Here is a 24,315-nt window from a genome sequence, read left to right as displayed (position 1 = left end):
TACGGGAGGATTAGAGGAATTCTTGAACTCGAAGGTCTTTAACCTTGGACATTGCACTAAAATGGGGTAATGGCTTGACAATGAATTTATTTAGCATGGTTGTGCCTCTCAAAAATGTAACGAATCAAGTTTCTAGTCTTTAACGAACAAAGCAGACGCCATAGATTTTCAATCAGACACATGTAATGAAAGGAGAAGGATATATCGCAATTATATCTAAGCGTCTCAGGCGCTCACTGTAATTTTATTGAACGGGCATTTGGAGCCTTTTAGTCAATAAAGTTCATGAAAAGTTCCTCTCTTAAGAGATAAATTTGCAAATTCATTTTTAAACGTATAAGCAACCAATGTTTTCATCTACTAAATTTAAACTCTAAAAGTGATTAAACATAGCTTTTTGTATTTAAGTGATCACTAAAATCTTAGAAATAGATTATCCTTGAAATTTTAAAAAAATATTCAGATAAACATGAAATAATTGCTTTGAACTGAGGATAAAAAAAAATAGAAATAAAACTGGTTCAATCTTTAAGAGAGTTATACCTGCTGCGTTTTTGTAAATATTTCGATATATCGACAACTCGAAGTTTGAAATTTAGTATAAACATCAATACAGTTTTATTCTATTAAAATTTATTCAATTAAATTTTCAAATGTTTTGGAAAACTATTAATTGTTTCAAACCGAAAATTATTTGAAAATTTTTCAACAAATACTTGCTACATGGTGTATATTAGTTTCCTTTATAGAAAAAGGTCTTAAGGTATTATTACATTGTAATGCATTAAGGTAAGATGTATAAACAGCAGTTACGTGCTAAATATCTACGTGCTAATATTTAAACATAATAGTTTTTCTCACAAAGCAATTTAAAACTAAATAAAAAATTCATTTTTAGCATTAATTTCATACTGTGAATAAAGAAAAGCATTTTTATTTTTAAAAGTTTATCTTTCTCATGATATAACTAGAAATATTTTTTTCAGTATTAAATAATTGTAATTATATTATTTTAAAGACCAAAATTATTTTGTTGAAAACCTAAGAGAAATAGAAACAAGCAACCTATACTTATATTTATTTTTTCTTACAACGATTTTAATTTCTAAAATGCGATTCAAAAATTTTGATTTTATTTCCTTTAAATTTTACCAAGTTCATATTACTTACATAAACATATTATTCTTAAAATAAACTTAAAATAAAAAAAAATGTGCTAAAAAATTGTGCAGAATAAGCGTAAGAAAAAATGTACTATTTAAAATTAAACAGCTCAGTGAGCTCAACTCAGTAATTTTTTACTATGGAATATTGATTTGCATAATTAACTGTTTCAGGATATCCAGAATTATTACATAAAGATGTTACTATAATGCATAGCATTATTTATAATGGCATTACAACCTTATTTATTGAGATGCATTCACGATGTTGTAAGATACATTAATCGAATGAATCGAATCGATGAATCGAATTCCATCTTGTTGAATCTATTCTATTTTCTATTTGAATCGATAAATATGCTACTCGAAAAATTGCATAGTCTAACATTTTATTGAATCCCATGTTGGTATTAGTGATATTTTGTAAATAGGTTTATACAGTATATTCGTATAACCCTAAAACATTTATAAAATTCATATTTGGTAAAACGCAAATTTCACAAGTTGAAAAACAAAAATTGTTTGAATTTCTATTTTACTGGAACGAATCACAAAAAATACTTCTTGAATCATTGAACTGTCATGTAAAAATATGCATATTAAGCTTGAATATTCATGTGATGAAAAAAAGATGGAACACTCATAAAGGAATAGGGCACAGTTTATAATTATCATTAAATTCTCAATCGAATCATAGAGCCTTTGATTGTTCTCCAACGTTTGTAATCTTTCCACAATAATTACATCAACAAATAGAATAAATAAATATATTACTTTATCGGAATTTCTTTTAAAAACATATTATTAACAAAAACGAATGTAATAAAATAACAAGTTTCTGAAAAATATTTATTTTCTTTCTTTAATATTATTTTGATTTTAATAAATTTAATAAAATATCAAATTATATTATAGATTATCAATTCAGCTAAATAACACTACAATTTTTCCAAACTCATGATTTTTTTTAATCTTAAATGCTTCAATGCTTTTGAATAAAAATTAAGACACCTAAATCCACAAATTCCCACTCTTGAACTTATTTGGTCAATAGCAGTGTTACTAAGACTTTATTATCTTCAACGGCGAAGTCGTCGGATCAATTGCTTAATGGGATTATCTCCGCGATTTCGGCAGCGACAACTCGGGAAGAAGCTTGATTAGATAGAAAATATCCCAGAATGCACCGCGGGACAAGTGCACCTCGATGGTAAAGCAGGCTAAATATAGCTCTCGTAATTATTCACACTTTGTGGAAGGACAATATTTGCTTTTAAGAAATTGCCCAGGAAATTAGAATGGAATTGTTGTTTAGTGTTGATACAACTTCTTTTCCGATGGAAACAATTAAGTAACGATCTTGCTTCTTCTCCGTTTTAGGAATTTAATTTTCTCAAATTTAATTTTCTCTTTTTTTTACTTAATGTGTTAGCACACATTAAGTACAGGAATGGGCATATATCAAAGTGAAAATATAAGGCATGCATTGTGAAATAGAATGTTAGATATTGAAACTATGCATCATTTAAAAAATGATTTCCATAGTTAAAACTTTAATTTCTTAAATATGTATTTTTGTTTCAGCATTTCTTTTCAAACCTTAGAGCGATTTTGAGGCAATTAAACAGATAGATTTCTCATTAGGTCACTAAAAGCAATGTTAATAAATACTAGTGCAGTCCTCTAGGTTAGAGTGAAAAAAAAATCATAAGCATACTGAAGTGGAATTCGATACAGTTATTGCAGTTTTGGTGAAACATGGAGTATATATTTCTCATTGGTATGCTAAAAATAATGTAGTTGACAAAGACTGATCCAAGCACTTAGGGAAGGATGGTCATTTAGAAACTTAATATCTAAAAAACCAAGCTACGTTGGCATTTTTAAAAATTGAAATCGTGTTTTTTTATTGAAAATATTTAGATACGAATCACATACTGATTGCATATGAATGTTTTTCAATCATACCTCATCTTACATCCATCAGAGCCATCTCACAAAATTTTGATGTACCAGTAGGTTGTCATCATATGGCAACAAGACAAGTACCCCAAAAATTTAAGAGATGACGCAATATGATATTGACAACATGAGAACAGATAAAAAAAAAGGCTCAAATAGTTAGTTATCCAAAATGTTTTATTTGTGTGTGTATGTAAAATCGAGTTTCTGAGAAAAGACAACTATCTAGATAAACTTGGAAAGCAAAATCTTATTTGATTATAAAATGTGACCCAAATCGTTAGTTAGTTTCTTAATTACACCAAATAACTAAACTATTATATATACAAGAATTGCTCTATTAAAGTTATAAGATAGAAAAAATATGTACTTACATGCAATTTCATTCTAATGTGGCGATTTGAATAAAATCTGTCTCGCCTTTCTCATTGGTAGATTAAAAATGCTAGAAGGTTTAAAAGAACTCTAATCCAATTCATCATTATAGCGAAAACATGAGTCGATTGTCAAAAAATATTTTAATTCAGATTTATTTTCATTGACACTTGATACATATATTTTTATGGATATAGTAAAAATACTATTCAGGCAAAAAATGTCCAACCGAATATCTCAAATTAGGCGGGGCGAGGGGGTTAAAATATAAATATATAAAACAAATGAATTGAAACAAATGAAATTCGCATCACGTATTTGAAGTCATTGTACTAAGAATATAATGAAATTGAATCTATATTGATTGTTCCTTTAGGATTATAAAAAATATTAAGGTAAGCAAAATATTTATTTATTACGGTTGAACTAAAAGACAAATGAAATATATTTCATCAACTGATTTTGACAGCTCAGTAGCTGAAATTTTAATTGAGAATATTTTCAAGTAGTTAATCTGTCATTATAACGGTTATATAATCCCTTAAGTTTCAAACGAAAGTTAATCATCGAAAGTTATATTTCTATTTCTTTTTTTCCTAAAAGGTACTGAAAAGAAAAAAAAGTATTGTTCCAATTTGAAATCGTAGAAAAATAAATATTGGCACACTTACTACATTTCCTGTTACGATAGATAAGAGAATTAAAATTTCCCATTATTAGAAATTTCAATGAAACTTTAATTTTTTAGTTGATGAAAATTGAGAAAAGTACAAAGCCAAATACTGGTTTTTTTTGTGCACTAAGGAAGAATCTGGATGTATTGGCAATCACTTTTAAGTGGTAGTCTTCTAGGTCTTTGGTCCTGAAATCCATATGGAGGAGAGAACAGTGCACGTGACAGTCCAGTTGAAGCCACCATTTAGTTGAGTGGTCACGTTAAGTCTGATTTAGTATCAATAGATACCTAAGATACAATTAAGCTCTAGAAAGTAACCGTTTTTCAAGATTGCCCATCTTTTTGTTTCTCCGTGATATTTTACCCTTTTTGTACTATATGTGCACAATTGTCAAGAAAAATAATGAAACACCTTTGAACTTTGCTATTTATTATCGCATCTTACAAAACTGTCAATAGAAATGGCTCAAAAAAGCAGATTTGCTCAGAAAAACACATTGATTTATTGGGCTAATTAGCATAGTTAATTAATTAGTATTTCTAAATTTACCCCCTTAAGGCTATAATTTTTTTTTCGAATGGATAATGAAGCCGATTATTTTATTTTCAGTATTAACAACTAAAAACTTTTTAGTAAGCTTCAGATACAAATTTCGAGAATTATAAAGTATTGAAAAACAGGACGTCAAATGTTAAATCATAAAATTTTTTAACGAATAGCACCAAAGTTGCATTATATTTCACAATGTTTTTTTTTTTTTTTTTTAATTTAAGGAACAAAATGTTACTAAACTATTTGATGTAATAAATTTATGAATAACAAATAATAAACCATTATAAGCATGCCTATGATGAAAAGTTAAATTATTAACTGTATTAATTAAAAATTATGAGCATAATTGTAATAAACTTTTAAAAAAAATTAAATTTTTAAAAAACTACAGAATTCACTTTGTTGTTTGGAGAAACGCAAGTTTTTTGAAGAACTGCATATTATTTATAATTACTGCTATCATTCAACTCTCGTAATACGTTAGTTTTATTTATCATTATAAAGTCGCCATTTGATGATTTTTAGATCAGATGATTGTAATAAAGTGGAAGTTCCTTTATTATTAAAAATAAATATTTTTAATAATTGATATAAAAGATATAGAATATTCAGAAGAATTTCTATTTAGAAAAAAATAATAATTATAACGCTGGATTGCAATTTTTCATAAAAAAATAATCTTTTATTATCTTTCTTTTTAAGAAATAATCACCAATAACTAGTTGTGCAAGTAATGCACATTCAAGAACTTTTAAACATTAATTTTATAGTTTAAATACATTAAATATTGTTTAACAAGAATTTTAAATAATTCAAATCAAATAAACACTACCTTATTTAAAAATAGTTACACATAGATAGTTACACATTTCTGTTTTTCATATTGGAAAGCCGTTTTATTGAGATAATAAAAAGAAATATAGTTTATATTTATTAAATATATAGGTTGCTATTACTTCTTTATCTGCTCTACAAACATGATTTTGCATTTTTTAACTATGCAAATTAAGAGGGTAAGACTCAAAGAATTAAAATCATTGACACTAAGTTAAACAATGTTAATCAATTATCAAACTGTTGAAATAAATACAATTTGTATCCTCTTTTTTTGTCGTAATTATAAGAATATATATAAGAGTACCATGATTTTATAGACGTCATTTTAAAAATTTTGCAATACAGAGGTGATGCCGATCAAAGCCAATATTGAATAACCGGCTTTATGGTAATCTACCTTTCTTATGATGCGTTTGTGGATGTTTTTTTTTCTTTCAAATGTATTCATTGTCATATTCTTTCTAGCCATAATTCAATCGTCTATTCTCAATGAATCTCTCCTTTTAGATTGCCAAGAAAACTTCCCTTTATTCCTTCATATTTTTATAATAAAATCTTATGCCAATTCATTCATCAACATTTTTGAGCTAGCTTATTTGCTAGCATAATTAAATTGATAGAACGTTCAAAATTCCATTTAATTTTGAGTGTGTTTTCGCGTGTGCACCATTTTTTTCATATTTATATTTTTAATAAAATATATATTTTAACAAATATATATTTTTTATTTAGTTTGTTAACAAAAAATCGCATTTAAAATTCGCTTTTTACAGATTTTTGTAACATTTCAAATGCCTTTTATATTAATTTAGTTCATAAATCTTAATTCCCATTGCCTCTATTTTATCTTATTTGTATGTTCCAAAACTAAGCTCTCCAAATGGTTCAAATTTAATTCTAGTAACTTAATGCAGTGGATATTTTCTGAAACTCACCAAGACGGAAGCACATTTATTTTATGCAAATGAAATGCTTTCGAATAATCTTATCAGCTTTACCACGCAAGAACGATTTCAGGGTTTAGACAATTAGTCATCGCTTAAACCTCTGTTCACTTTTCGCTGGATCATGATTTATCTGCTACTTAACTTCCGACCCAAAGTTTCCACTGCAGAACTTTGCCGTCATCCTAAGTATGATGTTTTCCCTTTAACTGGTGATTTGCAGCTGTTGTTATAGCAATTAATTCCTAGTTATCTCTATAATGCGCTCTTTCATATATATAAAAAAATATTTCAGATCCGTTTCCTGAGTAGTAGTTTCTCTATTTATATTTCTACTTTTGAATAACTAAATATTATGTTGTGTGGTCGATGCTGTTATGAATCTGCATTATTGCTTATCAGTGGATTTATTCTCATATCAGAGTAAACAGTTAATAGACTCAGAATGGAGGCCATATCAAAGATCTCTAAGAGATGCATAATCCACGATTTTTTGAATAACAAATAATATTACTATTGTTATTTTTAAATATGCGTTCTAAATATCTGTTATTTCAATCATATTATCAATTAAAAATTATTACTTAATATTAAATATAAAATTTATTAATTGTAATTAATACTTAATTTACTAATTTAAGTAACGTGTGATTGAATTAATTTATCTGTTTCAGCTTACTTCTTAAATATTATTTTTTTACTCAAAATTATTTATTTAATTTATTTATTAGAGTGAACCATTTTCTGGAAAAGGTGAGTTAAAAATATATGCAATTTCTTTAAAATGTTTACTTTAGTCCTATATTCTACCAATAGATGATGCCAGCAGTAAACAGAATGCATGCAATCAAAGTCAATCATGTCACGAGCAATTAAAAATGATCTGTATGGAATAGTGCATCATCAAATACGAATATCGGTCACTCTCGTAAAGTGGTGAGGTGACTTCGTACTTTCCAGTGAAGCCTCGCACTTTCCGGTGAAATCACCGCTCCGATAAATTTCAGTGATATGCAATTCAATGATACGATACGATAATTCCAATAACCGGTCCGTTCACTTTTCAATCCCATCACATATTTCTTTCGAGAGCTTCCATTGGACAGATCGTATCGATTGTTACTTTCCAGTGAAGTCACCGCTCCGGCAAATTTCAGTGATATCGTATCGATTGTTACTTTCTATCGTGATCCAAAATCTGTAATCGAAATATCACCAGTAAGATCGTATCAAGGATTTGAATCACACCCCTTTTTGAAAAGTATTGATCACTTGTATTTGTGACTTTTTGATATTGGTTACGTAATAATCGCTCTTAAAATATTCGTCATCCCTAGGATCTCTTAGCTATCTTTTGAAGTATTTAGTAACTTTCGAGGAAATAAGTGAAGGCTCTCGAAATTGCCCGAAATTTGGGGATTTTTATTAGAAGCTAATATTTGGTTTCCCTTGGGTTCTGCTTCCTTATTATATCACAGAAGGTATTTCAGCTGATACTTATACAGTTAATAATATAGTATATGAGCGAATTTAGATGTGTGGATCTTCAGAGAGTTCTTTCCGAATGCTTTATGCTATTTATATATTATTTGCAATTATTTATTAATGATATCCCACTTGTGTGTTGTTGATTTCTGCAAGAAATGCTTTAGTATATACTTTGGCTAAGTTTGTATCTTGTATTTTTTGTGCTTTTTTATTGTGGAGAAATAAGAACCGTTGAATTTTCATAGAATGAAATAATAATATCTACGAATTGCGTTGACGAAGCCTGTGCGTTTCTCGAACAGTAATAACATTTCGACAGATAGAATTCGATATCGGTAATTTTCTTCTTGCAAATAATCCCCTTGTCATTCTATAGCATATGCTGAAATAAGGAGACTGAAAAAAAAATCATTCTTATATTCCCTTTTATTACAGAATTATAGTATCACTAGGTAAATAGGCGAAATATAGTAAATAAGCTCTTATCCTTCAATGACTTGAAAATGATAATTTATTGTAATTTATCTTTTCAAGTCATTTAAAAAAAATTAATGAAAGAGTCTGTATTGATGGTTAATATTTTAAATCAACGGGCAAATCATGTTCTTACCCCCTATGTCTTGTACGTGGAAAAATAGCACCGTCATATTAATTGTACTTAATTAACAAAGCTTGGTAATATGAGCTTACCCTTCTTCCAATTAACTGAAAGCGAAAAAAATACATTTCATATTTATTGTTCTTAATCGATGGTCGAAGAATTATAATATTTTTACCTCCAAAAGTCTTGAAAAAAGAAAATAAAACCTTTTCATGAATATTATTCTTAATGTAATTTTAAAATTGTAGCTTTTCCTCTATTCTTGATGTAAATGCCAATGCTATAGCGTTTTTACAAGCAAGAACTTTGACTAAGTACACTTCTAAATATCCTGTAACACGAATCTGATTATTTAACAATTAGGTACTCATACATATTTTTATTTAAAATAATGGAAATTATTATTTCAGCATTCAAGAATGTAAAATGAATCCTTTCATTCTGCAGTTATTTTATGCTTGCAAGGATTGGATAAAAACAACCAAACGGTTTTCATGCGGAAATGGAACTCTTGGGTTGACGAATCTAGAAAGACCAATTGTTTCCGTCGATTGGTGATGAATGCTTTCTGAAAGTTAATGAAATGACTTATGGCTGCGGTTCCATTGTAAACAAGGCGAAGTGAAAAACAAATGTTCAATGAATGCTTCGCATTGATTTATGGTTTTTTTTTAGCTTCTCCTGAGTTTTTTTTAAATACAGAACTAGATTTCTCTGTAATCTGAGAAAAATTGTGATATTGTCTTTTATGAAGATAATATTTTATTCTTCATTTTTTTTCTTTTTTGATATCATTCTGTTTTTTTTTTTGTTTTGTTTTTTACTTTTTTGAAACCATTCTTTTTTTTTTCTTTTTGGATACCATTTTTCAGAAATCAGAAAAATAGGTATCGCTTTCTTTTGGTTTACACGTATTTAAATTTCATTTCAGTGCAGTAAGATCTCTGTAAAACTAAAATTTTCAAAAGAAAAGCTTTACTTAAGCTAAAAATGTATTGTTTCCTTTTATTAAATTTTTTTAAATATATTTTATAATTTACAGCATATTTGGTAAAATCGCTTTTAAGCCACCAAAATAATATGCATTCGGAAAATAAAATAAATAAATAAAATCACTGTAAGTGATTTGAAAACTGGAGAAATAGTCTCTCTGAAACGTTGATATGGACATCTCATGAAGAATTTTACTTTATTTTCCGAATGCATAGTATTTTGGTCGCCTTTTTATATTCATAGGCATGCCCATGAGCGTTTTGTGCTTCTCATTATAAAGAAAATCGAATATTTGCTTTGATATCCTTTTTATAGCAAAGTAAAATCAAAAAATTAGATGATTTCATTTATCTAATTCCATGCAGTTTTGAGTTAATTCATTTACCTGCAAGTGAAAGTACATATCGACGAATGGTCAATATTTAAATGAATTTGTTTCAGACTTTATAAAGCATCTGCACTTTAGAATCTAAAAATATATGCATAAAATTCCATTTATGAAAGTCATTTTTCGAATTATTCAGTTTATATGCAACCGAATGTGCAGACATAGAGATAAACCACCTCTTGGACATGAATCAGAGAACGATCACCCCTCTTCCAGTACCAAAAGTGCTATTACTCTCAACATGGAGGATTTTGTGACAGTTTAATAGTGCATCAGCAACCACACACACGAGAAGCCTTCGGCCGGCAGGGTTCGAACTCGCGACTCAAGGGATGCGAATCCTACGCCCAACCAACCAGGCTGTCTTATACGTTTATAATGTTCTTCACTTATATACTTTATATAAGCAATAATTAAAAATTTGGGACTTATTATTGTTCTTCAAAAAGTTTAGATTTATTACATAAGAATTAAAAGTCAGAAAGAAATTTCAAAAACCTAATGGGATTTTCAAATTTAAACATTTAATTGCTATGGAACTTGGAGGCCAATTTTAATTTGAGAAAAGCACAATTTAGTAATTAATCATCAAATGAAATTTCGTGGTTTCCTCGGAAAGTTTTCATTATTCATTGCATTTGATAAATATTTTTTAATTGAAAATGCTTTCTGAACGTTAGACTTTTTCAATGAATCGATATAACTACATGCTGCTTATATTTCATTTATAAATAATTTGTTAGGACTGTTTACCAACTTTTTAAAAAGTAGAAAATTATGTTTTAAATGAAACATAATTTTAATTATGTTTTATTTAAAACATAACTTTCTACTAAATAAAGCATAATTTTAATTAACACAACTAAATTAAAACATAAATAAAATAGACATAATAATTAAACATAATGAAACGTCGTTTATTATTTATTATTAAACGTTTCAAATAAACGTCGCTATTGAGCATAAATCATTAAAAACACAAATAAAATTAAGAATTATAAATTATTTTAATTAAGAGAAATATTTTCAAATTTTTAATATTACGAAATGCCTTTCAGTGCTTTATGGCATATGTAATATGGAGTTTTAAGGCACTAGGAAAAAATTATTAGAAATTATGGAGACTAACTGAGTGATTGCTTTGAAACAATATCGCAGGGACTCTGATAAATATAATTGTATTTTATAAAGTGCATCCCATTGATGAATAGTGGTTACAAAAGTGTCTATTAATCTGCGATATTTGGTGACTGAGTGAGGGTTAATCGCTGGGATAAATTTAATACAAAAGTATCAGAAAACTGAGCAAAAAGGTACCATGCATTTTGAATGATTTCTAATCATTGATTGAAACCAAAATTTATCAAAGAACTACATCAACCTAATCACAGAATTACATGTCAGAAGTACAGGCGGATAGACGATCAACTTCTACACGGATTTGGCTCTAATTTGTTATATATCAACAATTTAATTTTTTTTGTATCAAATTTCATCTGTCTTGTTGTCTTTGTTTTATAGTTATCATGCTAATCTATATTCGAACAAATGGATAGAAGAGATTTCTTTGAAGGAATACCGACAAAAATTTGATAGAAATCGGCAAATTTAGTGTTATGAAAAATAGCAACTTTTTTTTAGTCTGGTTCAAAGCGATTTTAAGATATTATGCACACAGACAAACATAATTCCGTAAATATATTTTTTGGAGTCGTAAAGATCTGAAATTTGAAGATTCTTTAAAATTTCGACTTTTTTTACAGTAACACTTCTTTCTCTTTATGTACTTCCTATACAAAAAGGTTGTTGCTGCTTCTTATGGCACTTGCCATGGACAGCTCGCTGTTACGAGGACAGCGATTTTAAGCCGGTGGGGGAGCGTCTCTTGTTTTTACAGTAGCGCCAACTAAGGCCAAGAGTACGACTTTGCTACTCAAGCATCATTCATTCGCCTGCACAACCCCTTTTTACAGGAGGGTACATTCACACATTTCACAGATAGAACAACCACGCCCATACCGGGAAACCCAGATCACGGGGAAGACGCTCTACCCTTATGCCTGGGCGCCGGCATACAAAAAGGTAAAAAGACTATTTAAAAGTAAAGCTCTTTTCAGAAGGAAGATGCTTTTACATCTCCTTTCTATGTCAAATATCAAAAATTTAATAACGATGACATTCATTTAGAAAAGTAAACTAACTCCAACCACAATTCATCTTATGATATTTACACTTAACTGGATGATTTTATTCGACGTGTAAATATCACTTGATTGTTTTTTAATTGTTTTGTATTCGTTAGAAATAAATTGTACAATTTTATCAAGAACAGGTGGGGAAATTATTATTCTATTCACACACAAAGAAATATGATACTTTGTTAGTACATCTTGTTTGTATGGAATGCTTTATTGAGATTTTCTTAAAATTACTGCATAGGTTATGAAATATTAAAGACGATAATAAAAAGTAAATATATAGAATACTATAGATATGTTTAATTCGTATAAAAAATAGTTGAAAAATAGGAAAACTAGAATTTTGTGAACTAAATATTTACACTAATAATTTTAAGAATTATAAAAAGGGAATTGATTACAGGAGAATTTCTATCTCTAAATAATTACAGGAAGCAATTTAACGCAGTAGAAACACTATTTGCACATGATTTATAATGAAAACTTCTTGAATTTCTAGAAACATACGCATTAAATTTGCTATTTTTCTCATCTTTATAATTTTAAAGTATTACTATAGCCTCTAAATGGATTTTGTTTTTAAATTTCATATATTTAATGTATATTTGAAAAATAATATTTTTGTGAATATTAATAAAATATTCTTGGGAATATAATTTTTTTCATATTTTATACAAAAATAAAAATATTTATAAAGTATGAAAAACCATGAAAATGATGCAAGATTACTTTTAAGGAATAATATAACATTTCAAACGATTTATTTTTGAATGAGTTCAATTGGGATTTGATCCGTTGACCGCTATAGAATAAGAACTTCGCTTAGGATTATAAATAGAAAAGAAAAAGCCAGATCGCGATAATAAGTAAATTCTGCAGTGTCTTGAATCGAAGCAAAATGCATTCGCGTAAAATATTGTAACTTAAATTGTATTTTGTAAAATAAAAAAAGAAGAAAAACTATTATTTCAAACAATCTTTGTCGTGAATTCATTTCAATTTCTACGTAAATGAATTATTGCTAGGGTACTGAAATCCTTCACTTAATAGTATACTTCTCAGCTTTCTGTTAACAACACATACCTTTGTATATCAATGGTAATTGTTGCCAATCATAGCGAACGACGCTTCAGCTAATGTAACTATCTTTTCTTAAGGCAATTCAGAATCACTAGTGAGTTGTTTCAATTAGTCCCGAGCCTGAGGGACTTTAACAGGAATTCGGAGAAGCTTTCGGTAGATAAATAAATTACATGCCAACTAAGAAAACGGACTGGTCTTGAATAGTTCTCGGAAACCCATATGGAAACGACTTGGAAAGTAATTGCATTGCGTTCAGGAAATGTAAGTTCCCCTTTCTCAGGAATATAGCATAAATATTTACTAAGTATCGGAACGAAAATGATCTTTTGGTAAAGATGAGGCAGTTTAGATCTAAAGTAAATACTTGTTTCGGAAGAAGTGAATGGCATATTGAATAATAAAATTTATTTCCTAGCTAGAAGATATGACCGTCTAGACAGATGTTAACTTGTTAACAATATTGATTTCACATATTAGCTAACGATTGTCACACAGTAAGTATGAATGTCATAGAGTAGCTAACAAAGGCTGTAGTAGAAAATTTCTTACAGAATGACTTGTCAAAAATTATCTAATGATTTCTGTAGTAGAAATTCTGTAGTAAAACACATGAGCAAAAGAAAGGGAAAAAAAGATTAAATTTAAAAAAAATACACATTTTTTCCTAATATATTGTAGGTATAAATACGTAATAACAATAAAAGTTTTATTTTCTTGCAGTGGGATTTTTTTCTATTCATATTGGCTATGAACACTCAAAATAATACTGAAAATCATATAAGCAGATCTCAGCTCATTAACCTTTGCAACAATCAATTATAAAAATAAATAAATAAATAAAATAAAAATTAAAAAAAAATGTAAGTTTAAATGTCAAGTTTTCGGTCCCATTATAACTACATTATTTTCAAGAACATTCGGATTAAAAAAAAATGAATCACTGAAAATTGAATCCCTAAAATAAAATAAAATAATATAATGAGCTTTTAACAGAAAAAAAAAAGCATCACCCAATGCAAAATTTAAAAAAAAAAAATCTGAATAGAAAAAAAACGGAAGAATTTTATGTCCATTCATAAAAACTTTTCCGCTTTGCTTATTTAAGAAACAAATACAAAATACATGATATTAAAAAAAATATGGAAAAATTATTAAATAAAAAAATTAATTGATCTCAAAAATGATAAAATTTGATTCCAAAAACCCTGAAATCCGCATGTTCTTGGAAATGCAATGTAAAACAGAAATAAAAACAAAGCTGAAAAACAGAAAAAAACAGACCACAACTCATTTACCTTTGCTATAATCCATTAAAAATTTTTTAATTTAAATATGAATGTTTCTGTCCCCATGCCACACAATTTTCAAAAGCATTCAAATTAAAATTAAACGGAAAATGGAATAACTAAAGTAAAATTGAAACTAATGATAAGCTCCTAACAGAAAAACTAATGCATCTCCAAATACAACATTTAAAAAAAAATTGCTGAATTGTAGAAAAAAATAATATAATTACAATAGAAAAGAATTTGCGCATTCATAAACACTTCCAGCTTTGTTTACATTTACACAGATACCAAAAGCGGATCGAAAGAGATTCTAAATAATGAGATTTTAAGAATAACTATATAGATATATTTTGTTCCTAATATTACTTGCATAATTATTGCTTTTAAAATTAATGTAAAACAGAAAAGAACATGTTACGATTAAATATTATTAAAATATAAAAAATAAAATGCAATTTTAGTATTTTATTTAAAAAATCATAAATATTTTCCACTGGTGAAATTAATTTGCCTTATTACGAAAATACTGAAAAACTTCACTTTTCTTATCACTAGATTGAAAGGCGTAATTCTCATCCTGTTATTCCAAGAGTTTCTTGGCAAAAGCAATTCTATTATGTTTTTCAAAATTGGCTCCAAGAATGTGTTGTTTGCGTCATAGCACAGAGTGCCGAGCGAACCGTGGCGCCAGTTCTTAATCATAAATTTGAAAGTCCGTGCTCTTTATATGGCTGATAACTGGAATAGAAAAATGAATAGAAAGCTAACCGAAACCATTGGAAATGAGTGTGAGATAGATATATTATCTTTTCTGTAACAGTGTGACATAAAACAGCAGTCATCATTTTTTCCATATTCTATTGCATTTTAAACGTACATTATATATATAAAAAAAAAATAACTGGTGCACTTTATTCTTTACTCCTTATTAAGGAGTAGCATATTTATCAATATGCTAACAATGTAAATTGGGAGGCAAAATAATTTTACAAGGCGTCAAATATCCTGGAGCCAAGTTTATTTTTATTTTGTGGAAGATTTTTATTTAGTATCAATTATTTTTTTGTTTTCAAAGGGGTGTCTATCTGTATTTAAATGTACCACGGGAAATGTCAATTTGTATGTTTAATAATAGATACTTTTGCCGAATTCCACTCATTTGATTCATTAAGAAACGGTTTGGTTTTATTTTATTCATGCTTTCAGCCGATAATAACAGTTTGTTCAAAATGGCATAATTATAGAAGAAATTCAAATAATTATGATATATTCATTTAAAATTATTTAAGAATTATTTTCTTAATTTAACTATAAATATTTTCTAATTATAATTCATTTTAATTATTTTTATTTAAGAATTTATTATTGAAATAAAAAATAATTGTAATTATGCATTTTAAATCAGATATCTCTATACTTATAAAAGCATTTAAAATTTTTAAACATTTACTTTTATTAACAAGTTAGTCGTAGTTCTCCCTAACCTATTTCATTAAATTATTTATCTTTCTTTCCCGCATAAAATTATGGATGTAGTGTAAAGCTATGAATATCTTGCTATCTATATAGATCTTCCAGCATTTATATAGATCTTCGAGCTATCTATATCTATATAGATAGATACAGCTATCTATATAGATATTCGAGCATTTTTACTGAATGTGACGTGATAAAATGCATTTTGAACTTCTACAAGCAGTAGTTGTAGTCAAAAGATAATATATCAAATTTAATTTTTAAGTCACTGCGTTGTGAATTATTGTATTTAAATACAATCAAAAGTATACACCGACAGACGATCAAAATATGATAAGGATTTATATTTTAGATGTTAAATATGTCTGAATTTTTTCTAGCGTTTGTAGTTTTTGAGTTCACTTGTACTCCCATAGCAGACTTTATATGATTGGATGTTGTTCAAAGTTTTAGATAATCTACAGAAATAGTCGTAAATCAACTTAATAACTTCATTAGTCTGGCTCAAAGAATTCTTTTTGTGGTATCGTGTTCAAAATTAAACAGACAGGCATAATGCTGAAAATGTGTTTTTCGAACGCAGTGAAGTTTAAAACTCGGATATTCCTCAAAATCTCGAGTTTGAACTTTTTCATGATTACAATAGTTCATGTGTATTCTTATACGAGAAAGTAAAAATGTTAAATAAATTATTTTTCCACATAAAATTATTTTTATGCAATAAAATTTAATATTTTAACAGAAGATATTAAACATAAGCATTCATCTAGAAATTCTACTTTCTAAGCATTTTATTTTTGCATAATGTAATTTTTAGTTTCAGAATGTCTTCCTAAATTGCTTCATTTGTGCAACACAAAGTGAAGTTTTAAACATTAAGAATAGTATTTAAGAATTTAATATCGCCCATTTTAGATTTCATGTTTTATTTGTTCTAAGTGTTTCCTCTTAGATTAGTTCCAACAATTGTTTGGTTCGCATCATATAAATAAAGACATAAATCTTAACAACTTTGAACAATTTCCATCAAAAATAAACGATTTTCTGCATCATCAAATGAAGGCTCAGGTGTCGTCCTCGCCGTCTGAGCGCTGTTCAAAATTACGAGGTCCATCCCCAAACAGCCCTAGTGTTGCTTAAAAATGGGACGTTGATATAACTAAACTCATCGAAGGGGATATCTTGTAAATTTTGTTTTAAGGGAATTTAATTGATCTATTTAGCAGTGTTTTTGTTTGTTTGTTTTTAATTTTGAATATGCATTCAGTTTGTCATTCATGTCCAGTGCCAATTTATTTTACAAATAGCAATTACAATAGCAATATAAATTAAAACAAATTAATTGTACAAGCTACACGCTCTGCAAATTGCAACAAAATCTCGAAACAATTTGTAGCATGTTACAATATGCGAGATTTATGTTGATATAGATTTTATTTAAATAATTAGATTTTTTTGTTTTAAATATTTTTACTCTTATTGTTGTTATTTTGCACAAATCTTCGTATAATCTGTACTATATTCGGAATAGCTGGCATCCTGGCATAGGGGTCGCGCATCTTCCCCGAGATCTAGACGTCCAGGGTTCGAATCCCGTTGCGGGCATGGCTGTTCTTCATCTGTGTTCTATCTGTGAGGTGTGTGGATGTATCCCCTTGTAAAAAGGGGTTGTGCAAGAGAATGTGTGAGTTTCGTCTTCATATGAGCTAGAAGTCAGATTTCTGCCCTTGGATGCTCAGGGGTCTTTACCCTCTGAAGCTACTGCACCTCCTTTCCGTGGTAACGCGGACACGTCATCATCATCATCACTATATTCGGAACAAACTTTCACAGATGAAAAGTTTTGAAAAATATTACTGGTACTAAAATTGTTGTTGTTGAATATTTTTTATGTATATTATGAATAAATAAAACTTTTAAAAAATATTTATAATCAAGACTATAATAAAATATAAAGAAATAATAAATAATATTATAAAATATCTATTATCAAAAAATCTCAAATACATTAAAAAATAATCTTTCCGGGAATTTTTAGTACAAGCTCTAACCACCTTACTTAAGACAATTCTTTTTTAGTCAAGGCACGATTGCTTTCGAAAGAAGTTTTAATATTTTAACAGGAGTGAAAAAGATAAGATTAAAAGAGAAATTCACGAAACACACGTCGGGAAACTTCATCCCAGAGTTTCTTTATTAATGTGGTTTCCAAGATAACATAAGTTTTATTCTCGAAATGTAAGTCTGAATGACTCAGTTAGCTCAAAACAAAGTGACATTTTAAACATTAAGAACAGTATTTACGAGACTTATATTACCTATTTAAGATGTTCATGGCTCTGTTTCATTTGTACAACTACATTCTCATTCTAAATTAACTTGGAACAGTTATTTCGATTCATTTCAAAGTCTTAAATCGCAGAACAGAAATAAATTTTAGCGATTTCCATCAAAAACGAATTTTCTCTGCTTTAACTATTTCTTTAGAAATATTTTTTTTTCTAAATGTAAAACTTCCTTGTGATAAGGAAAATGTATTTGTAAAATGATCTGTAATTTGAAAAAAAAGAGAGTTTTTCGTTGAAATAGGGTAAAGAGAAATTTGAGGAATGTTTCGATTTGTTTCAGAGCGAGAAATAGTCAATTAAGATTTCCAAGTTTATGCTCTTGCTTAAATGAGGTCGCGGCTGGATCGTAAAAACAGTAACATTCTAGTAACTTAAAATTGCGCAGAGAAATCGATTTGAATCACTGTTTTTTCATTACCCATTACATTTGACGATGTTAGAGGATGAAGAAACAACTGTTAGTTTTCTAGAGAGAGAGAAAAAAAAAGAGAGATTTAATTTCACCTTATTTTTTCGCTCCTTCTTGAATTAGGGTAGACTGAGTCATTAAATGGATGCATATATTTTGAAAAGTAATTTTCATTTAATGCCCTTTATATATGTATAATGATATTTATATTTTTAATGATACAACTTTAAAAATAATATAATTTCTTGATTTATTAAAATTATCGAAATTATTTCAAAAAATTCTCTTATATAATCTGACAGTTTGGGTTACCACCTACAACTGATTTATTACAATAAAATGGATTTTTCTTGATAATAGTGTGATATTGTAAATAGGTAATTTTCATTTTTTTATCAATTATGAAAGACAATTAAAGCCATTTCTGTATTTTTGCAAATAAAGAGCATAAATTTTATAATTTAGAGTATTTTTATAAAATTTAAAAATTACAAAAGCTTATGTAAACTTCGGCAAAATTTAATTGTGATGAAACATGCTTATACTTTGAATCAATAAATTTGAATGAAAATTTCATTGGCTAAATTGACTCTTACTTCTCTTGAAAATTAAGTCTAATTTTTGTTTTTGTTGTTCGGTTATTAAAGTTATACCCATATAAAAGTACATACACAAAATAGAAAGATATATTACTGATGCAAATGCTTTCACATTTTGCAATAACTTTCTTTATAAAATATTAAGGGTCAAAATATAATAATTTTGATTAGTTTTTTTTTTTTTTTGTCCATCTCTATAAAACTGAAAAAAAACACAGATGTAATTAATTTTAACTATAATATGAAATAATCAATGTGCATTTATCAATCAGTATTTAAGATTCAAACCAATATTCAAATACATATAATTAATTCGCTAAATACTTTGCTCAAAATAACTTTATTACAATTTTCTTTTATTTGACTTTATTTAGTCCAAATCATATAATAGACTATTATACTTACGAATTTTATTTTTCTTTCCATAATTTTATAAACAGATTTATTTTGTAAACTAATGTGTCTTCGTGCGAAAGGGACATTTTGAAGGAAATAAGAAATGCTTATATGCTGAATATTTTGCATAAAATAAAATGAAATAAAACTTATAAGACAAAATATACGTCAAAAAACTAAGGATTTTTTTTAAATGTAATAAATAAGATTTTGTTTTCTGCAGGAAGAGATATAAAACATAAACATTCAAGTTTATCAAAAAATTTGTCCAAATCTTTAACTTATAAATCTTGCACAAATAACTTAAGAAATGTATTCTAGTTTCTTAACTGAAAAATAATGTGTATTTATATCCAATCTTTAAATACTGGAGTTGAGCTGATGAATGAAATGAATATTTTCAGTTTTTTTCTCATTGTGAAACATTATTATTATTTTTTTAATTCTTTCTAAACAGACAGATTACTTTCCTGTAGTTCAGAAATCGCATAATTTGTCGAGATATTATTAAATGAAATTTGAAGAAAGCATATTGTTTGTTTCTTATAGCACTTGCCACTGACAAGCCCGCTGTTACGAAGACAGCGATTTAAGCCTGAGGGGGACGTCTCTTATTTTTTATAGCAGCGCCAACTAGGGCCAAGAGTACGACTTTGCCACTCCTTTTTAATCCCCTATCTTAAAATACCACTTCGTGATGCATCGCTCAACTTTTCCCGAGTTATTAATTTAAATTTTTACTGACAGTTTTTACTTTTCTGATACATTTCTTCCTTATTTTCAGTTTCCAGTTAGCAAAATTACGGAATATAACATCAGATAATCAAAATTTGAAGTTATGTATCATGAGTCAGACCAGAATTATCTACTATAATCCATTTCATTCCATATTAGTGAATTCTATAATATTAGGGTACTTCCGAAATCAAATGATATATTGCTGCTAAGTATAGGCGTGATTATGAAATTAAACCCTACGATACAAAGAGAGGGAGAGGGGATGATGAAATGTGAATATTTCCAATCGTATTATTTGCCTGGAGACTACAGAATGCGATTGATCGGTACCAGATGCCAGGCTGACCAATTTGTTTATACCCTTGGAATGCATGTTCGGAATTCGTATTACTGGGCAAATGTAATCCCTCCTACATATGTCGGAATGAAGATAATATCTTATTGTACTGTGTTGCACATATGAGAAGGGTTATGAGATCTGAGTATGTCGCATAGCATATTATTTATTGGCTTAGCAACGTGTAGTACAGGAAACGCCACTTTCGATGAAATGCCATTTATTTTAATCAAAAGGCATAAATTAGTATAAAATGTGAAATTCTAGTTATGTTTTACTTTAAGTCTATGTTCTCTTGTTTCAATAACTGGTTTATATATTTTGTAATTATATTTGTTGTGTAATTTGAAGTTTTTGAATTATTTTGTTCATGATATGTGATGAAAGGCAAATTTATTTAGGGACTTCAAATAAATTAAGTTTTTAGCTGATGCTTCACATTTCTAAGTAATAATAGTATTGACTAGATAATTCGATTTTTCTAATATGTTTACATTTGTAATGATAATAAATTATTTCAAACAACGGCTAAATTACATTTTAGCAGATTTGGTTTAATATGGTGAAAGTTAAGAACTATATTTGCATTTGTATATAAAAGTGTTTAAAAAAATATTTAATCTGTCAAGAAAATCATCGAACTGTTATTTTAGCTTTATATTTATTATTATCACGTGAGAACATGATGTTGTTTTGGTTAGGAGGTTTTGAAGCTCGAAATCGCGTAGGCAATGAATAAATCATAAATGGCAATTTTCATCATCATCTTTTAATTGCATATATTTTTTTTACTTGCTTTTACCAGTATTGCGTTATTATTATATATGCTTCTTTGAAAGCAGATGCGTTTTAAAAAGGTTCACCTGCTTTTACCAGTATTGATTTATTATTACGTATGCTTTTTTGACAGCAAATGCGTTTTTAAAATAATGAGTTAAACAGTTTTGATAAAAAATATTTCTCTTTCCCCCAATGGGGAAATATCACTTTATTCATTCTTAAGTGGGAAAAATTGAAGGATTTGATTCCAGTTCTAAGATTAATGCATTATGAAACTATTTTATGATCGCAAAAATTAGAAAATAGTAGTTTTGTGTTTACAAAAATATTGTTTTCATAAAAATTCTATATAAATTAATATACTTAAAAATTTATTGATAAATAATTTATCATTTGGAAATTGCATCGCGATTTAAAAGCTTGTTATTAAGCTTCCAAACATGACATTCATTTTTGTGAGAATATGATGTTGTGACGGGGTTTTGAAGCTCGAAATCGCATAGGCATTGAATAAAGCATAAATGCAATTTTCATTTGGAATTTTTTTTCTTGACTGGCAAAAAAGTTTTGGAGCTCTGTTTGGAGCACTCGTAAACCGCTTTAAACTGGTTAATGACTTAAATTAATTAAGATAAATAATGACTTAAAAATAATAATGTTCTCACATGATAACTTGAAATCTGAGATAGCAGATTTCATTTTTTATTATTTTCTTTATTTTTTTAAAGCCAGTTAATGTTTCGGAATTACAGTTTCTATTATGTAAACGTTTTTGTGCATTTCTATACTTTTTTTTATAATTGTCAGTTTCAAGAAGAAAAATAAGAAATATAATACAAAATAATAATTGTAAATATATATGAGTAAAAAAACCATTAATTGAAGTAAAATAACGATTTTTGATGCAATATAAAATTTTAATAGGCTTTACAACGTATAAATTTCCCATTTCCGAGGGATATCGATTGCATTTTATAGCTTCAAATAAGATACAATTTGAACTACATATGATATGCTTAACTTTTACTAAATAAAAAGTTTTAATACAAAAATTCACCAATAGATGTCGCCGTAATATAAATGGTATTTATTTGCATATACTGAAAATACAAAACATCATTTACTTAAACATACATGCTTATTAACATTATTCTTTGGAGGAAAAAAGGTGGACTCTGCACGATCATTAACCCTAGAATGCTACCCTTTAGTATACTCACGGGAAGGGTAACGATTCGTCTGGCAGACGAAGTATGCATAGGTGCTTTTAAAACCTAAGTTAAAGTCAAAATAAAACAAAAATACACTACCTGTAGCTGTTTCTAGGCTTTTTAAACTTCATTTATTCAAAAAATATCATTTATTCATTTTCAGAACAATCTTTACAAACATTAGCACGGTGATCTCCGCACATTGCTCTTGTACAACTTTGACAAGAAAAAGCGGGCCATTCTTCGCAGCTTGTAAGGGCAAAATGCACAAATTTTTCTTTTGTTACTTTCATTTGTTTTCGGAGTTTCACAGACCATGTCTATTTTTAAAAGTTCGCTAATAATTGTTCTTGTAGAACGAGGTAAAGCAGGGGCATCTAAGCGCTTCTTCATCCATGGAGCAAGAAGATCTTCACTTAACTTTACTGCAAACTTTTTTCTGGACATCACTTTTTCCAATTTTCTAGTCATGTTGTGGCCATATAAAACATGTGAATTTACTAAACTGATATTAATAATATCGTAAAATACACAAAGAGGCCATCGACGTGTCTTCCTGCTGCATGACATGTTGCTACACATCTGGTCCAATGTGTCAACAGCTCCTTTTGTGGAATTATCGAATTCTATTATTTCAGATTTTTTACTTTCTTTATTTACATATGGTTTTTCATGGAATGTAGAAAGCAGGATAACACACATATTTGGCTTTGTTTTGTAGGGCAGTAGAGTTTTGGCTTGGTCAAAACAATACATTCCTGTTCCGACATTTCTAGAACGCAACTGTAAAAGTTCTGGAAGAATTTCCTTTTTATTTTTTCTTACAGTTCTCACAATTGATAAATTAATTGGGCTCTTTAAAAGATTATCTGCGAAAGGTATCGATGTAAACCAATTGTCCATCGTAAAACGCTTTAACATCTTAACAGTAGCAAAGAAATAAAACTAAGTCCTTATCTAAAAAGCTAACTTGCCTGCTAACCATTCGTTTGCTACACGAACATTGCTGCAAATGTGGTACTTGCTGAAAAGTTTTGATAACAAGGAATGTGTGCACGTGTAGCAGTCAAGGTCACATAAAGGTACTGAGGGGTACATCCCATTTCCTGTTTTAGGGGCGCCCAGAGAAAGACATTTCTAAGTGACTTCGTCCAAGAGACGAATGAGTAGCATTCTAGGGTTAATTATTTCTTCGCGCATTATGAATACGTTGCATGAAAAGAGCTACTAGTAAAATTCTTCTACTAGTACCAGCAGAACTCTTTTGCATCTGTAAATGAATTCCGTGATATGAAGCGGATACGGAGACGGCTACCATGTGCGCTAGCAAGATGATAAATTCGAAACAACTGGTTAACTTCACATTCTTCCAGGTAACGGACGAAAGCAAATTCCATCTTAGAGTGGAAAAAATGTAGCTACCGCAGTCGCTCGCTGAAGCCAGCAGTCAGCCACATATTATTGTAGATAT

At 28.4% G+C, this 24,315-nt stretch overlaps 2 protein-coding genes across 3 annotated transcripts in view; one reads left to right on the top strand and one right to left on the bottom strand.

The window, feature by feature from the left end:
- The window catches only part of LOC129966168 (diuretic hormone receptor-like), a 241,225-nt gene that overhangs the window by 46,748 nt on the left and 170,162 nt on the right, over window positions 1-24,315 (top strand). The window lies entirely within an intron of this gene.
- Window positions 23,025-23,600, bottom strand: LOC129966406 (uncharacterized). The gene has a single exon (XM_056080828.1). The coding sequence runs from the start codon at window positions 23,598-23,600 to the stop codon at window positions 23,025-23,027; it is 576 nt and encodes a 191-aa protein (XP_055936803.1).

The sequence above is a fragment of the Argiope bruennichi genome, chromosome 4, assembly GCF_947563725.1.
Source record: "Argiope bruennichi chromosome 4, qqArgBrue1.1, whole genome shotgun sequence".
NCBI classification, from domain to species: Eukaryota; Metazoa; Arthropoda; class Arachnida; order Araneae; family Araneidae; genus Argiope; species Argiope bruennichi.
Note: the sequence above shows the minus strand (reverse complement) of the source record. Positions and strands in the feature narration are given on the sequence as shown.

Excerpts from the sequence above, each read along its gene's own strand:
- LOC129966406 (XM_056080828.1), bottom strand. The coding sequence starts at position 23,600 with ATGTATTGTTTTGACCAAGCCAAAACTCTACTGCCCTACAAAACAAAG.